The sequence below is a fragment of the Megalops cyprinoides genome, chromosome 5, assembly GCF_013368585.1.
Source record: "Megalops cyprinoides isolate fMegCyp1 chromosome 5, fMegCyp1.pri, whole genome shotgun sequence".
Lineage (NCBI taxonomy): Eukaryota > Metazoa > Chordata > Actinopteri > Elopiformes > Megalopidae > Megalops > Megalops cyprinoides.
Window position 1 is genome coordinate 7,236,386 of NC_050587.1, and position 14,528 is coordinate 7,250,913.

Sequence of the window (14,528 nt, forward strand, 5' to 3'; positions counted from 1 at the left end):
ATAAAACCAGTCATTTTTTTTAATTTGGCCTGCTGTGAATCACAACCTTGAAATTTTTCCAAGAGAGAAATCATGGGAACCCTCCTCAAATCTTCATTACATATACCCCACTGCATTGTGTGCAACAGTGCTAGTGCCTTTGTTCTTCACACATTAATATAAATACAATACACATACAATACACAAATGTATAAAAGTGAAAATACTTGTCTTTTTATTTACAATTACAACTGACATGGACTTCGTCATTTTGGCACAAGTGAGATTTGGTTCTATTGCTAATAATGTACACAAACAATAGAGCAATGCTCTCGTCATACAGAGGTCCTGGGTTTTCTTATGAGCAGCTGGACAGGGCCCTCTGACACAGATTTGATAATGTTCCAGGCATCATAGTGCATAAGTCCCTGAAGAGACCTTCCATTAATGGCCAGGACCTCATCTCCAACATCAATGACTCTGGACAGCTCAGCAGCGCCCCCTGGAGATGGAAAGGAGGACAGGACTTAAGGTCAACAGCATGGCAACAGGAAGTACTGCAATATAGTTTGCTCTTACATCTTACAACAGCATATGAAGTTCAGTTGTCCTATTGTAGTTTTACAAAATTGCCATAATTTTAAGTATTATAATTTATTAACAATTAGTATAAATTCAGGAGAGAATAAGCATGTCTGTTATGCAAATAAGTAAGGGGTCATATTGACATTGAGTGCAACTACATAAAGCATACATAACGTTGATATAAGCACGCATAATACATCATACTATACTATATGCAAATGAATGTCACATCAAACCCTAGCAGTGTCACATGACATTGAGATAGCCGATATATGTCATATGACACAGTTGGCAGGGTTTTGAGATTCACTTCTACAAAACACATTACAATATTTCATAAAGTGTGTTGTGCACCATGCATAATGTTTTATGAATGCTTATATAGGTGTCATGTAGTAGTACGTCATGCACAATGTCACCAAATAATGTAATGTAATAACAAGTGTTCTTGTTCAGTTCCTGTTGAATGCAAATGGTGACATAATATCAAACTTTCAACAACTGAAATCATAAAATCAAACACAATTGATTACAAAAATGACTGTAAGTATAAAGTGAAAAGTTGACTTGTTTGAGACACTGTGGGCAAATGATAAAAATGCAGTTGATAAATAGCGATCTAGAAGATCCCTGGATCTTAGCAGTTGGATAAAACACACCTGCAGGAGAAGGCTCTGTTAAACTTACAAATGATGACTTGTCACCAGCTATAGAACATTGAGAGGCTGTTTCCTCGGTCTCTGTTCACTGTTTGAGAGTCGGGGGAGAATGGGGAGAGGTGCTAGTTACCTCTGAATATGCGCTTGACGTTGAGAGGTCTGTCCCCCTGGGCGGAGGCTTTGCCCCCCTCCAGGCTGAAGCCGAGGCCTGCAGAGGTCTTCTGGAGCTCCACACTCATGGCTCCGTCTGGTCCCACCTCCACAGCTGTGACATAGAGCAAATTATAATGAGCAGTGTAGCAGGAAGGAAATATGGCACACACACATGGGTGTGTAACTGCACCAGATCACAAGACAGTGTGTGTTTTACTTTTTTGATAAAAACTTTAAAATGTGTCCAAACTATAACAACCGGCATATTAAAAAGTGTGTAATGAGTATGTTCTCAACATGATTGAAAATTGGGTGACCATTTGCCTGTTTTAGTAATATAAGCCACTCTACTTTCCAGTATTTCTGAAAACATTTTTTCAACAGAATTCATGAGTACAAGGCATGTTTCCGGGCCCTGTTTTCTTGACTCATTTTCTCTACCTGGTGCTGTTCCCATGGTGATGTCTGTGGAACACTGAACTCTTCTTCCTGTTCCAATGGGGACTTCCTGTCTGGGTGGGGAGAGCTCACTGTCCCTCCCCCTCCTGATGACCACCACAGCTTGCCTGGGGAGGCGGGCTTGGTGGAGACAGGACAGGGCCTCCCCGTGTCTCACCCCTCCCAGCAAAGTGCCATTGATGGAGATGATGCTGTCCCCCCGCCGAATGGTGCCCTCCTTATTAGCCACCCCTCTGGAGAACACCCTGTGGACCTGGCCAGTACACAGAGATGTATGTTATGTAAATTCTGATAAATCACTCAATGTGGAATTCAGTTCAAGATTCCAACTACAAGGGTATCCATGTGATAAGAGTATGTAATCCTTTATTTGAGGCTGCCACTAAATTTTATATTTCTGAAACTTCTAAGCAAGCGTTTTTAAAGGCATTCATCTGATAAGAGCCACCAAACTGTAGAAAATGATCGAGAAAACTGTGCTACTTTCATCTTCATACTGTACTGTCAGAATGAAGGAAAAATCCCCCAGGCAATCAGCATTGATTCATATTGTGCTGTCAGTGCTCCGCCCCCTAGCTGTGGTGTTTTTGTTTTTCCCTGTCCATGTGCTTTTGTTTTCCTTGTGTTCTAGCCCTGCCCCGCTCCCCGCCTGGTCTCCGCTCGCCTGATTGCCTCATCACCTTCACTTGCCTGCCTGCTCACCTGCATCCCATCTCCTCGTCACCCCAGCCCTATATCTTCCCTGCATGTCTCTGTCTTGTTGCTAGTTCGTCACAGTGTGTAGCACCTGTTAGTCTCCGCCGTTGTTTCTGTCTGTGTTTTTCCCGTTCTCGACCCTGCCCGTATCCAGACCTCGTTTTTGCCTGCCGCCTTGCCACAACTGCCTGATTGCCTGCCTACCCGGTTCCTGACCCTGCCTGCTCTGGTTCCCGATCCTCATTCTGTCCACGGACTGCCTTCCGGTTTTCGACCCTGCCTGTTTCTGATTTGCGATTTGCCTGACGATTTCAATAAAGACGCTTGGAACCCGAAGCTCCCGTGGTCCTTGCCTGAGTCCTTGCCTGAGCAAGTGCAAGCATGTGCTGTTTTGGGCTTTGAGAAAGACATAGTAATCTGAGACACCATTATGCTGGGTGGATTCCTGTCATAGCGTATAAAGCCAGCTATCTTCATGTAAACAAAGAGCTGTCACTGCTTAATGTCAGAAACAAACTGCACCTATTATTCTAAAAGCATGCATCAAAGCACACTTGGTAATGGAAATGTGGCTAGAGGCTTTGAGATTATACCGAATGAGGCTTGCAATAAAACACCCTCTGCAATAAAATTCACCACCCTGACTGCAGTTTGTTTGTCCAACACAGAGGGGAGCCAAAGAACATCTTTTCAGATATTGTACGTATATTGTTAATCCAGACATGATTAATAAAGAATATTTCTCAAGATATATTATTTTTTTGTTTATGTAAGGGGCTCAACATCAATAGGCATGATCTGTCCCCAAAACCCCACACATCTCCCCAAGCCGATAAACTACACTTTACTTACGGTGATGGATTTCTGCTCCAAGTCGACTCCCCCAGCAATACTGAATCCCAGACCAGAGCCTTCCTCTTTAGTTAGAACCACAAAGTAAATATCCTCTATCACCTATGTGGTCAGACATGAACAGGGCATCAAGAAGAAAAATATGGTTACCTCGTACAGCTATACATAGTTATAGCTGTACATCTCAATGACAACAAAAAATCTGTCAGTAAAATCTGTTTCAACTGGCTTGTAATCAAAAAAATGTTTTTTCAAGAGGAGGGGAGAAAAAAGGCCTCCAATGGCTTCCTTTTGCAAAACCTTAATGCCTTTTGTCTCAGGGATTGGACCAGCTGCAGCTTCTGCCATGTGCTGGCATTACCAAGCACAAAGCCTGGTTTTAAATCTCTTAAGTAGTCACCAGTCATGTCTGTCACACAGGCTTCTGAAATAATGCAAGCCTTGCAAAGATTAATTCATTCAGTTATCTTTGCATTCTGTAATATTAACACAGAAGACTGTTTTATAGGTGAAGTAGTATGAACAGGCATATGACATATGACTAGACTTGCCAAGATTCAGTGTTTAAGTTGGTCAATGGTCTTGTAATGTTCCCTCAATAGTAAGCTGAGAAAAATAATTTCTTGATCAAAAATATTTAATCCACTAAGTAGCTTGTGAAAGAAGTGGACTACTTTAAAATAGTGTTTGTTCTGTTATAATCTAAAGTAGGTAAGTATAAGTAGAGGAAATTTGGCTGCACTGATCCGAATTCTGAATATAAATTGAACTGAATCATTCACCATCAACTTATTTTTACATCTGTATCTGCATGTAGAACCGTTTAACAACACTTGATTTCCTGTTACAAGGCTCACTGAAGGTAAGCTAAAGAAGTCTTAACTGCAACTATCTGCATAGTATCACTGTAATTAGAATGCAGTCACCACCTAAAGGAAAGTGTAGGTGATGAAAATATAACTCAGTCTCTGCCAGCCTTATCTGTATAACCCAAAGCTTAATGGTCAATGCAGTTATCTCTGTGCTTATTGGCCTGTGAAAGTCTTTTAGTCACTGAGTTGCAGTCACTGAAATGTTCTGTAGAGGGTGACAGCATGGTGGGATCAGACTACCTCAGCCAGAGCCTTGACTTCCTGAATCATGGTCAGCACATCTGTGTTATGCTTCAAGGAGGTAAGAACACTCTGCAGCTTACTCTGTTCCAGAGGGGAGGTGATCAGCTTGCTCAGACTGTCAAACAACAACACAAGACACAAGCACACAGACTTCAGTTTACCAATGCACAAACCTTCACACACACAAAAAAAATATATAATCAAATATGAAAAGACAGATTAAATGCGCAGTTGAAAATCTAATAAACCCTCTATTGATTTTTGAAAATGGCAAACTTTCAGAGGAAATTCTTTATTTCCTGTCTGCTGTTAGACCAATATATAAAATGGCATGACCACATTGTAAATTCCAAATTTCAGTACTAATTCATATACCTGTGGAAATGTTAGTCATTAACAAATACAGAAAGTGGCTTTACTACACTAAATTCCAGTCAGTGAGCCAGTATTTGGGCTGGGCTGGCCACATCAACACAGTGAGGGCTTTCATATACACTGTGGGCTGGCCATCTCTGGGACCAGCTGGCTCTGGTTGGGATGGTCACAAAAGCTGACCCTGCATGGCAAGACTAACCAAACTCAACATGGCTCTTCACAGGCTACACCAGCATCTCCCTTTACATAAATTGAAGGACACATTTAAAACCACTGCGACATTCAACTACTTTTTAGAAACCAATGCAAATTATTATTATTAAATATTTCCATTCTGAAGGAAATAACAGTACAGTGAAGTGCTTACAGTTACAGTACTGTTAAAAAAACAAATCAGTGCAAACACAACCTTTTCAAAATGGTGAAATTGTTTATCTGTACCTGAACCTTTTTTATAACTTCTTTTTTTTTAAATCTACATCCAGCATTAATTCCCCTCCAGGATTTGAGTCATCGATGGAGGTGGATGAATATTACACTCCTCAGACTAAGCCAAGTGTATGTGGTCGGAAATTGGCAAACCCACTCACCCTCCTAACACAAGCCTTTTAACACACTGTACTTTATTTCAGCCTTTGATCTCCAAAACCATTCAGAGCATAGCTTTCTTACTGAAACTGAGCATGCCTGACAATTGTTAGCCAACTGGCACTTGGAAAGTATGGAGGCTTATTTGCTGAGGTAAGGAAGAACACTTATAATGCACTCCTCTAACAAACTTCTTAAAGTTTGATAAAAGCTGCCATCTACAGTATAATTACAAAACAGTTAGTCCATTTCTATGGGATTTCCTTTTGCACAGGGTCACATTTCTAAATATATGACAAATCAATGACTCTTAACATTTGATTTATTTACCTGATGGACCAGCTAGCATCTGTAGACTGTGCACCATTGGTCTCTCTCCCCATGCCCCTGTTGGATGTCCCCCTGTTCGCCCGTGTGAGGTCTGACCCACTGGAAGATGTGGAATTTAACCACTGAGGGCCCCCAGGTGCCAAGGACTCCCTGGGTCGGCCCTCGAGCTCTGTATCGGCAGGGGCCCCGCCCACATCGCTGGAAAATTCGCCGGTGCACAGCTTGTCAAGATCAGGCATGCTCAGTGCCCTCAGCTCTCTCAGTCTGGTGCGGGCCAGGCCCGAGCTGGCCCGGGAGCTCCGGGTCTGCACCACAGATGGGGTGTGGAGTGGGCAGTCCTGCTTCAGCTCACCAGGAACACCAATATTCTTCCCCTCTGCTTGGGCCTCTGTGTGGCTGTCAGGTTCTGGCACATCAAAGTTCAACAGAGCCACATTGGATGGAGGAACTCCCAAGTAAGAGCTTTCTGGTGGAACCTCACTGACTTTGTCAGCATAGGAGCTTGTACTCCTTGTCAAGGACTGGCATTCAGTGGACTGAGGGTTTCCTGACCCCACGTGGCCAGATGATTTCCTGTTTAGGGGAGCTTTGCTTGGAAGAGCATAGGACTGGACATCAATGCACACAATGGCCGGCCTATCAGGGCCAGACAGGTTCTCAAAGGATTTGATTCTCTGCTGAACAGAGGAGGGATTGGGGCCTGGAGGCACACTGGTCTCTGTGGAATAACTCCGTCTCTCTGATCTTAAATGGTGTGATTTGGACCTGCTGGCTTTGGCATTCTCATCTGTGTCCAATTTGGTAGTGTATCTGAAAGCACCATCCATTTGGCAGTTGTTTGTATAAGCGTGCTGTTTTCTTGCTTGACCAACTGCATTTGACACTGCATTATTTATTGTTGTAGTAAATGTGTCTTCACTACATGAGCTAGAGGGTTTTACCTGACTCTGATGTACTCCAGCAGTTGACCGTGACAAACCTGTTTGTTCACTTAAGTCTTCCTCCAGTGAAGGCGTTATTGACCCTTCAGTAGGGTCAGAACCTATGTTGTTGACAGTTTTCTCCAGGGATTCCTTCTTGCCTGAAGCATGTGTAGATACTAAAGAGAAAGGTGAGGATGATGATGAGAAAGACAGCTGCACTTCAACAAATGTCCTCTGGGTGGCGCTTATATCCTGCTGTTGTTTTGAAGCACACTGAGACTCTTGCTCCTCATGGGCTGAACCAGGGTTCTTCTTCAGTTTTTCAGCAGTGGAATCTCTGCTCTTGTCCACGAGTGGTCCAGTAGGTAAGTGATTTGTCTGCGAATGTGCTGGTTCTGTGAGGAAGGTACCTGGACGGAACGAGTTCTTATCTTGTCTGTGGTTATAGGTTTTTGGTGACGTGGGGGTCATTTTCTCCTGCTGCTTGCTGGTTTTTAAGTTGCATGCTGAGGACATTCTCTTGGACTGGACTTTGGGAGATTGCAATGGGGACAGTGTGGATTTTTTCTGAAGCACATTTGCAGTCCCTGCCGGCTTTGTGACAGGTTGGTCCTGTGCCTTACCTCTACTTTTGATGCTGAGTCCCTTCAGCTTGGTGACTGAGCTTGCTCTCTGTGTTCTGTCATGAAGTTTGAGTCTGCTGTTTATCTGAGTTGAACTGAGGCTGTCATTTTGTGATTTTATACCTGGCATCCTAGGAAAATGGCCAGTGGCATTACCCTGAGTTTGTGACAATGCGGGCCTGGATTCTACACAAGTCTGCGCACGTTCTCTGTCCCTGTCTTTTGATGTCAGCACAGTTGAGGCTCTCCCACCAGATTTACCTTGGCTCTGATGGCAGCTGTTTGACACTGTAGATGATGTATGGGATAATGACTGTGTATTAGGAGATTTATTTGGGATTGGTGATGTGTGCACAGGCAACTTCCCTGTTCCATTCTGAGTCTTTGGCATGATGTTACTATTGGTTTGCATGGAAGCAGATTCACCTTTTCTTATCAGGGCCTGGTGCACTACACCCTGCTGTAAACTTGGTGAATCTGTAACAGAACATGACTGACTGCTAACAGTGGAGCTGTCTTTCTTGGCACATGCTGGTGGGGACTGAGTTTGCATATATTCACCAAGATTAACATTGTGTTTACTTGTGTGAGACGGGGAGGTTGGGCCTGAGGAGACGGATTTCTGCACAGAAAGAGGAAGCTCTCCCTGACACGGGTCAAACAAGTGTGATTCTTTCTCATGATTAAGGGATAACGCAGAGGACCTTTCTGTGACCTTGTGATCCTCAGTGTTGCTTCTGCTGTTTTTACGATAGCAGATCTCAACTTGCTCATCATCAGAGTCTGCCTGGAGAGGATCAGCGCAGGGTGATCTTGCCGCTTGCTGAATGCTCTCCGTGGCAGAATCACTCTCAGACTCACTATCGTCTACCATGCTGTACATGCACTTCAGAGTCATGTCATCTCTTTCCTCAGTGGTTCTGTCTGTCTCAGTCTCCTCTCCACTGAGATTGCTGAAGTTCCTGGAGTAACTGTTTAGAAATGTTTTACCAACAGGAACATGATGGCTTTTATTTCCTGTGTCCAAAACAGAGAAATCCAAAATGCTTGGTTGCAGTATAGGGTGAGATGAATTGTTTTTGTTGCCTTGGGGGGTACTGCTTTCGGTTGTAGCTCTGCTAAGGGCATTTCCACTCTCACATACATCAGGACTGGCAAATGTGGGCACAGGGTTTAAAATCTGATCTGATGAGTTTATCTCGGTTATAAAATCATCAATGTTGGTAACTGGCACATCGTTCTTGTGATTTGTTTGAACAGAGTGATTTGAATTGGCATCTGCAGCCTCTGATTTTTCAGGGGAACACTCCATCTCTGGATCTCCAGTGCTCTCATCCAAAGCAGTTTTGGAATAATCCACCTGAAAGGGTCCTTCACTGCCTGATGACATCTTCAAACTAGACAGTCGATCTACAGCTGTGGAATGAGAAAAAATACTGTAACTGTTTCAATCAAAATGTGCAAAAAGTCCTAATATCCTGCTGCCATTACTATTGTGAACAAGGGATAAAGCTCAACAATTCAAATGCAGTGGACCTTGTGTTATTAAAATAGGATTGTTTTTAATAATATTGAAAAAATGTGAAAATATTCTTTAAACTAATGAGCTATAGTTTTTACGTATAGCACTTACTATAATTTATTAATGATGTTTAAATTTAGCCTCAATGGTTCCTACAATTCAATCAAAACACAGAGCAGTTTGGGTTTGAATTTCAGTTTTGGTATTATTTGTAGATTTCAAATTGAGCTGCTACAGAAGATAGACAAGTTATGACCAAAATGAAAACTGCATGGAACTTGTATTTGAACACGAATGCAAAACCAATCCAACCAAACTAAAGCATGACAGCTTCATTTCTATGACTTTACTATCTAGCGGGTGGCCAAAAAGCTATCAAATTACACCCTAAATCAAATACCTAGTGTAATCTTCCATAAGTGAAACCCTTGATTGTTTCTAGGTGATCTAATAAATGCAATATAATTATATGAATATATGAAGAATATTATACATCAAAGTAGGATTACAGTGAACGGAAACCTTTTAACAGCCTTAGCATCTGTTTGTTGAGCTCTGTGGAAAATGATATGACTGCTAGTCTGCTCCTTAGCAGAGAGTTCCTCTGAGATACAGCGGTAATCAAAAATGCATCATCTGCCTAAAGATAGTATTTTTATGTATTTTTCATTAGGTGACAGAGAGAGGTCTAAAATCTATCAAACCACAAATGCTAAACTGCTGTGTTGCACTGGACAGTCAACTTGTTCATAGTTCAATCTCCTGACAAAACGGAATATATTAGCATTTTTGTTTCCAAAATAACCTGCTAGCAAAATGGCATTATTAGTTATAATTAAATCATTAAGCAGAGTATGAGGGAAACACACTCTGACAGAATCAGGCTATCTTGCAATTTAACTCTGAGCTCACAATGCAGCTTTTTAAGCTTTTCTACTGTCAACTCACTGGGCATGCTTACAGGAATTAAATTAATGCGCGTGGGGAAAAAAACACTTCTCTTGTTTTGTTCTCTTCCCTGAAATTCTTTTGCACACAAAACAAGTTATGCAACACTGCATATCTAAGCTGATTACGTATAATAAACTTGCCATCCAACTGTCATAAGTTTTATTCTTTTTGCTCTTGGAAACTTTGTTAAGGTAAAGACCTTACATCTCTCAAAATTGTGATTATGCATTGTGTGAAATGATCAGAAGCTCCATGGATCAAATGGTCGCCAGGACATTTATCAGGATTTTCTGTACTGAGTCCACTCGCTCTGAACAAAATCCTGACATTAAGATAGATCATGCACAAGTATATATTCCTTGGTTTATTTAAATTATTATTATTTCAACCACCCCAAACTGCTGAAGAATGATTCTTGAAACTGGGAAGATATGTTCTTGAAATATCTAATTGGCTCTATTTCCACAATTACTTACATTATAAGTTGTGTCACCTTCTTCATAATCAACTAAGTAAAGTAGCTTACAAAAATCACACCAAATGAAAGAATGTATGATCACGAGACGCTAGGGACTGATGACAAAGGAGGGCAAAGGAAACGCAACATGCCTACATCTTCTACTGCATCTGCTGCTGGCAGCTGCCTTTGGGCTGGAGCAAGGGGCTGCCAGCATGGAAAAGCCTGTTGTGCTCCTATTTCATAGTGCAACATGTAGAAAGACAGATATTAATCCATGCTGAAAATAAGCTTTTCTTTACAGGTCTGAAATTGGGTCTGCTTAGAGCACAACAGAACACCACAGACTTGGGAGGTGAATCTAGGAGCCTATGAAAATTTGACAGTAAAATCAGTTGCTGAAGCACAACATTTGAAGCTGATTAATATTGTCATTAATAACTGCAGGACACAGCACTCCTGTGCTACATATACCCTTTGAGAGGAGACACAGCAGGAGACACGCACTGCTTAAAAGATGTCTGTGACAAATGTGCAATTGCTATTGTAAATAAAAAAACATTTAAACATGAAATAGTAAATACCCCCTTCTGCACACTTTTCACCTAAGAAATGGGAACCTTTTACTGTTAATGATTGTCCTACCATCAGTGCATTTTCAAGCAATTTCTGAGCTTGCTAAAATTTAAGCGACACATGCTAGGGGTGAATATTTAACATAAACTAAACTTCACACTGGGGGTTTGAATTTGCTTTAAAGATGCGTTTTCAGCTTTAATTCACTCAATATTTTTATCTGCATTACAAATGTAAAACCACTGCATGCTGATCTTACCCTCTGGTATTAGCTTTTAGCCACTGTGGCTCCTTTGCAAAACTGAGTGAGTTCACACAGTGAGTCTATCAAGGCCCCACAAGTGATTTATTAGCTCTGTGCATGCAAACATATTGTACGTCAGCAAAAAATGAGTAAGAGAATATTATTCAGTTAATTATTAATGTTGCATGTTTGCATGAAAGGATTACATTAATAATAAATTCAAAGCAAAATTCTTAATTTCATTATTATTATGATCCTGTTTGACTTGACGTGCATTTTTACCTGCAGACACTATAGCAGAGAGTGACCCCATCTTATCACTTATGTATGTCAGTTGTTTAAATCTACTTGAAATAATTAGCTCAATCATACATATTACTTGACTGGTCATAGTTTTCAGTCATGTTTTTCCTGTCTGAACGTTTTACCTTTGTCAAAATCTAGTTATCACCAACAAATAATTAATATACTGTTGTCTAGTCAACACTCCTTCATCACCAATAATAGAAACATGTTTTGCATCTAGATAATTTGATGAATTAACATCAATGTAAATGTGTCCCTTCTTACCAACTGTAATAGGTTTGAATTTGAGGTACTACAATTTTTAGAAATTTCCAGTAAATGTAGCTTCTGAACTAGTTTTGACAAGTGAAAATGTTGGATTGAACACAGTGAAATGCAGTGATATATACTTCAATACAATTAATGAAACCAACCAGTCAACCCAAAAAGTCTACCAAAAAGCTATTAATAGGAACCATTACTTAACCCCCAAATCATTTATTCAAAGTACAACCAGAAGTAAGAGAACCCGGAGCCCAACTTACCTGAGACTGGCTTTTTGACCTCTAAGGTGAGGGTCACTGGAAGACTGTGCATGAGATCACAGATCTCCTGATAGGAAGAGGAACACACCAGGCTGTCTCCTATCGCCACAATCTCATCTCCAACACACAGCTTTCCCTTAGATTCCTGGAATGAGGCAGTAAAGAAGGGAGCACTGCATATATATAACACTGGCTTAACCTGGGGGTAAAGTCTAAAGAGAGGGTGTGTCCTATCAAAATACCACTGACAGAGGAATCTCAGACTTTGGTCCTAGCTCTTTACAACACTGGACACACACTGATGCGAAGGCAAGCTTTTTAATAACACTGGCTATATAATGCATAACACTGGGTTAACATGGGGGTAAAGTCTAAAATGAGGGAATGTCATCAAATTACCACTCAGAGAGGAATCTCAGACTATAGGTCCTAGCTCTTTACAGCACCGGACACACACTGATGAGAGAATGAAACTAATAAAAAAATTATTTTCCAGTTTTAATTTTCTTAGTTAAGCCAACATATTTCATAGCACTCTATAACATTCATAAATGTTATAAAACATACTTGAGGTAAAAACACCTAATAATGCACTGTGGTGTCTAAAGTGCGTTGCTGATAGAAGAATGGCAGAATAACATACTCTCTCTGCTGCTCCTCCAGGCCGCAGCCCTGTGATCACCACTTTTAGAGGGGAGGAAGTGATCTCCAGGTCCATGCCAAATGACTCTGCCTCGCTCCTCTGCAGGAACACTGTCTCCAAGGTATACACCCCAGCCAGCTCACCGGGCTCCACCTTCCTGCAGTGGGAGGGTGGGCGGGATTGGGGCCAGGCCCCGGTGTGGGCGGGCTGAGAGGCTGGCCCCTCCCCCTTTGGCCGCTGAGGCGGGCTCGGGCACTCGGTGCTCAGCATGCTCTTGACCCGTGTCACGGCCTTGTGCTCCAGCTTGGGGGAGTGCTTGGAGTCCACCTGCACATTTCCCTGGGGGTCCTTCTTCACCCCCAGGTTACTGTCCGCCCCTCCCCCCTCCTGGCAGCGGATGGGAATGAAAGGTGACTCCGTACCTGGGGGGTTAGGCTGTGGCCGGGGGCTGTCCTGGCCAGACAGCCCATTGGATTCATGGCTGCTGAAGTTCCTTCGCACCTGTCCCCTGTCCTGACCCTCCTCGGCCTCTAAGCTAACTGCCACACCCGGGTCGACGTCAGAGACCCCCCGAGGTTGCAGAGACCTCCTGCCGTCGACCTCAACGTGCCGCACATCCTCGTCATCATCACTGCTTTCATCCTCATAGCAGACGAGGTGTCGCTGGCGCTGCAGGGGGCTGCGGACAGAGCTGCTCTGATGAGCTGTGTCTGCATGCCTGTCAGACGGGCCTGAGGCTTTGCCACTGCCATGCGCACTCATACCAGAGGCTGTCAGAAGGGAAAGATGTTACTATCACCTCTACTTACACAATGCCCAGTTGTGCCCATACAATACTTATTTAATTCAGTTCACCTCAAAAAAAGTTTGTCACAGTGGTGTCACACCTTACATTACATTATTGTCATTTAGCAGATGCTATTATCCACAGAAACCTATACATGTTTCCATTTTTACATGTTATTTATTTAAACAGCTGGATATTTACTGAGGCAATTCCGGGTTAAGTACGTTGCCCAAGGGTACAACAGCAACGTTCTAGTGGGGAATCAGTCACACTGCCACCCCATACCTGCACAATGAGGAGCTCCAATACGGTCCATCGAGGTGCTGCACTTCTTGTGATGGTGTAGGCCGCCATTGCTGGTGCTGGTCACCATGGTTTCGGTGAGAGAGGACTGGTTTGTGACGTCTTGTGTGAAGTACTGAGAGAGCTCAGACTCGGAGCTCAAGGATCCCTGCTTTACAGCCAATAACACAAGAAGTTAAATCACACAACAGGTTGATACCAACTCAAACAACTATGAGACTGACACTCGCTTTCTCAGAATGTATAGAGACTTGGTAAAAGATGAGTGCAGATGGTATAGATGGAATTAAATGCATTAACAGGAAAATCAGGAAACCTTTACAGGAGAATTCAAAAATCAATTCATAAAACCAATCACATTCTATAAAAAAAGCATCGGGTCTATGTCTGAAGGTTGACAGCTCATGAAGAAAGAGACTATTCAGATTTTTAAGGAACAATATTGCCATCAACAACTAAAAGCTCCAGGATTAACATTCAGTACATGACAAATAAACAGCAAATATTTGCAAGCATGTAAGCATATATTTTTGATTAAGCTCCTTGTTACCCTGCTGGCTGGCTCCAGGAATCTCCTCATGGTCCAGCTGAGAGAGGATGAGCCGTCACCCTGCCTTGCTCTGACCGTGGGAGAGGGGGCCTTGGAGGGCAGTCCTGGCCACATGAAGCACAAGACCAGGGTTAGAATGCTTTACCTTTCCCCAGGTTCTGTCTCTAAAAGGATGACAGTATCTGTGATCACTGTTAAAGTGAGAGTTTGCATGCACAAAAAGAAAAGAAGTCATACAAGGCTTATATCCTGCAATATGTTTGGAGGACACTATAATTGTAATAATTTCATGCTTTCCTTCGAACTGTGACCTTCTGCTTAGATGCTC

The 14,528-nt window shown here is 42.4% G+C and overlaps 1 protein-coding gene across 1 annotated transcript in view; it reads right to left on the reverse strand.

Annotated features, from left to right (window-relative positions):
• Nucleotides 1-314: 314 nt before the first annotated feature.
• The window catches only part of LOC118777611 (PDZ domain-containing protein 2-like), a 60,277-nt gene continuing 46,063 nt past the window's right edge, over nucleotides 315-14,528 (reverse strand). Inside the window, exons 15-26 of the mRNA XM_036528708.1 lie at nucleotides 14,201-14,304; nucleotides 13,633-13,801; nucleotides 12,561-13,330; nucleotides 11,918-12,062; nucleotides 7,836-8,753; nucleotides 7,125-7,244; nucleotides 5,792-6,890; nucleotides 4,496-4,613; nucleotides 3,384-3,485; nucleotides 1,818-2,088; nucleotides 1,354-1,488; nucleotides 315-481 (exon numbers count right to left, since the gene is read on the reverse strand). Coding sequence (XP_036384601.1) covers nucleotides 315-481; nucleotides 1,354-1,488; nucleotides 1,818-2,088; nucleotides 3,384-3,485; nucleotides 4,496-4,613; nucleotides 5,792-6,890; nucleotides 7,125-7,244; nucleotides 7,836-8,753; nucleotides 11,918-12,062; nucleotides 12,561-13,330; nucleotides 13,633-13,801; nucleotides 14,201-14,304 — 4,118 coding nt within the window. The remainder of the gene's footprint in view (nucleotides 482-1,353; nucleotides 1,489-1,817; nucleotides 2,089-3,383; nucleotides 3,486-4,495; nucleotides 4,614-5,791; nucleotides 6,891-7,124; nucleotides 7,245-7,835; nucleotides 8,754-11,917; nucleotides 12,063-12,560; nucleotides 13,331-13,632; nucleotides 13,802-14,200; nucleotides 14,305-14,528) is intronic.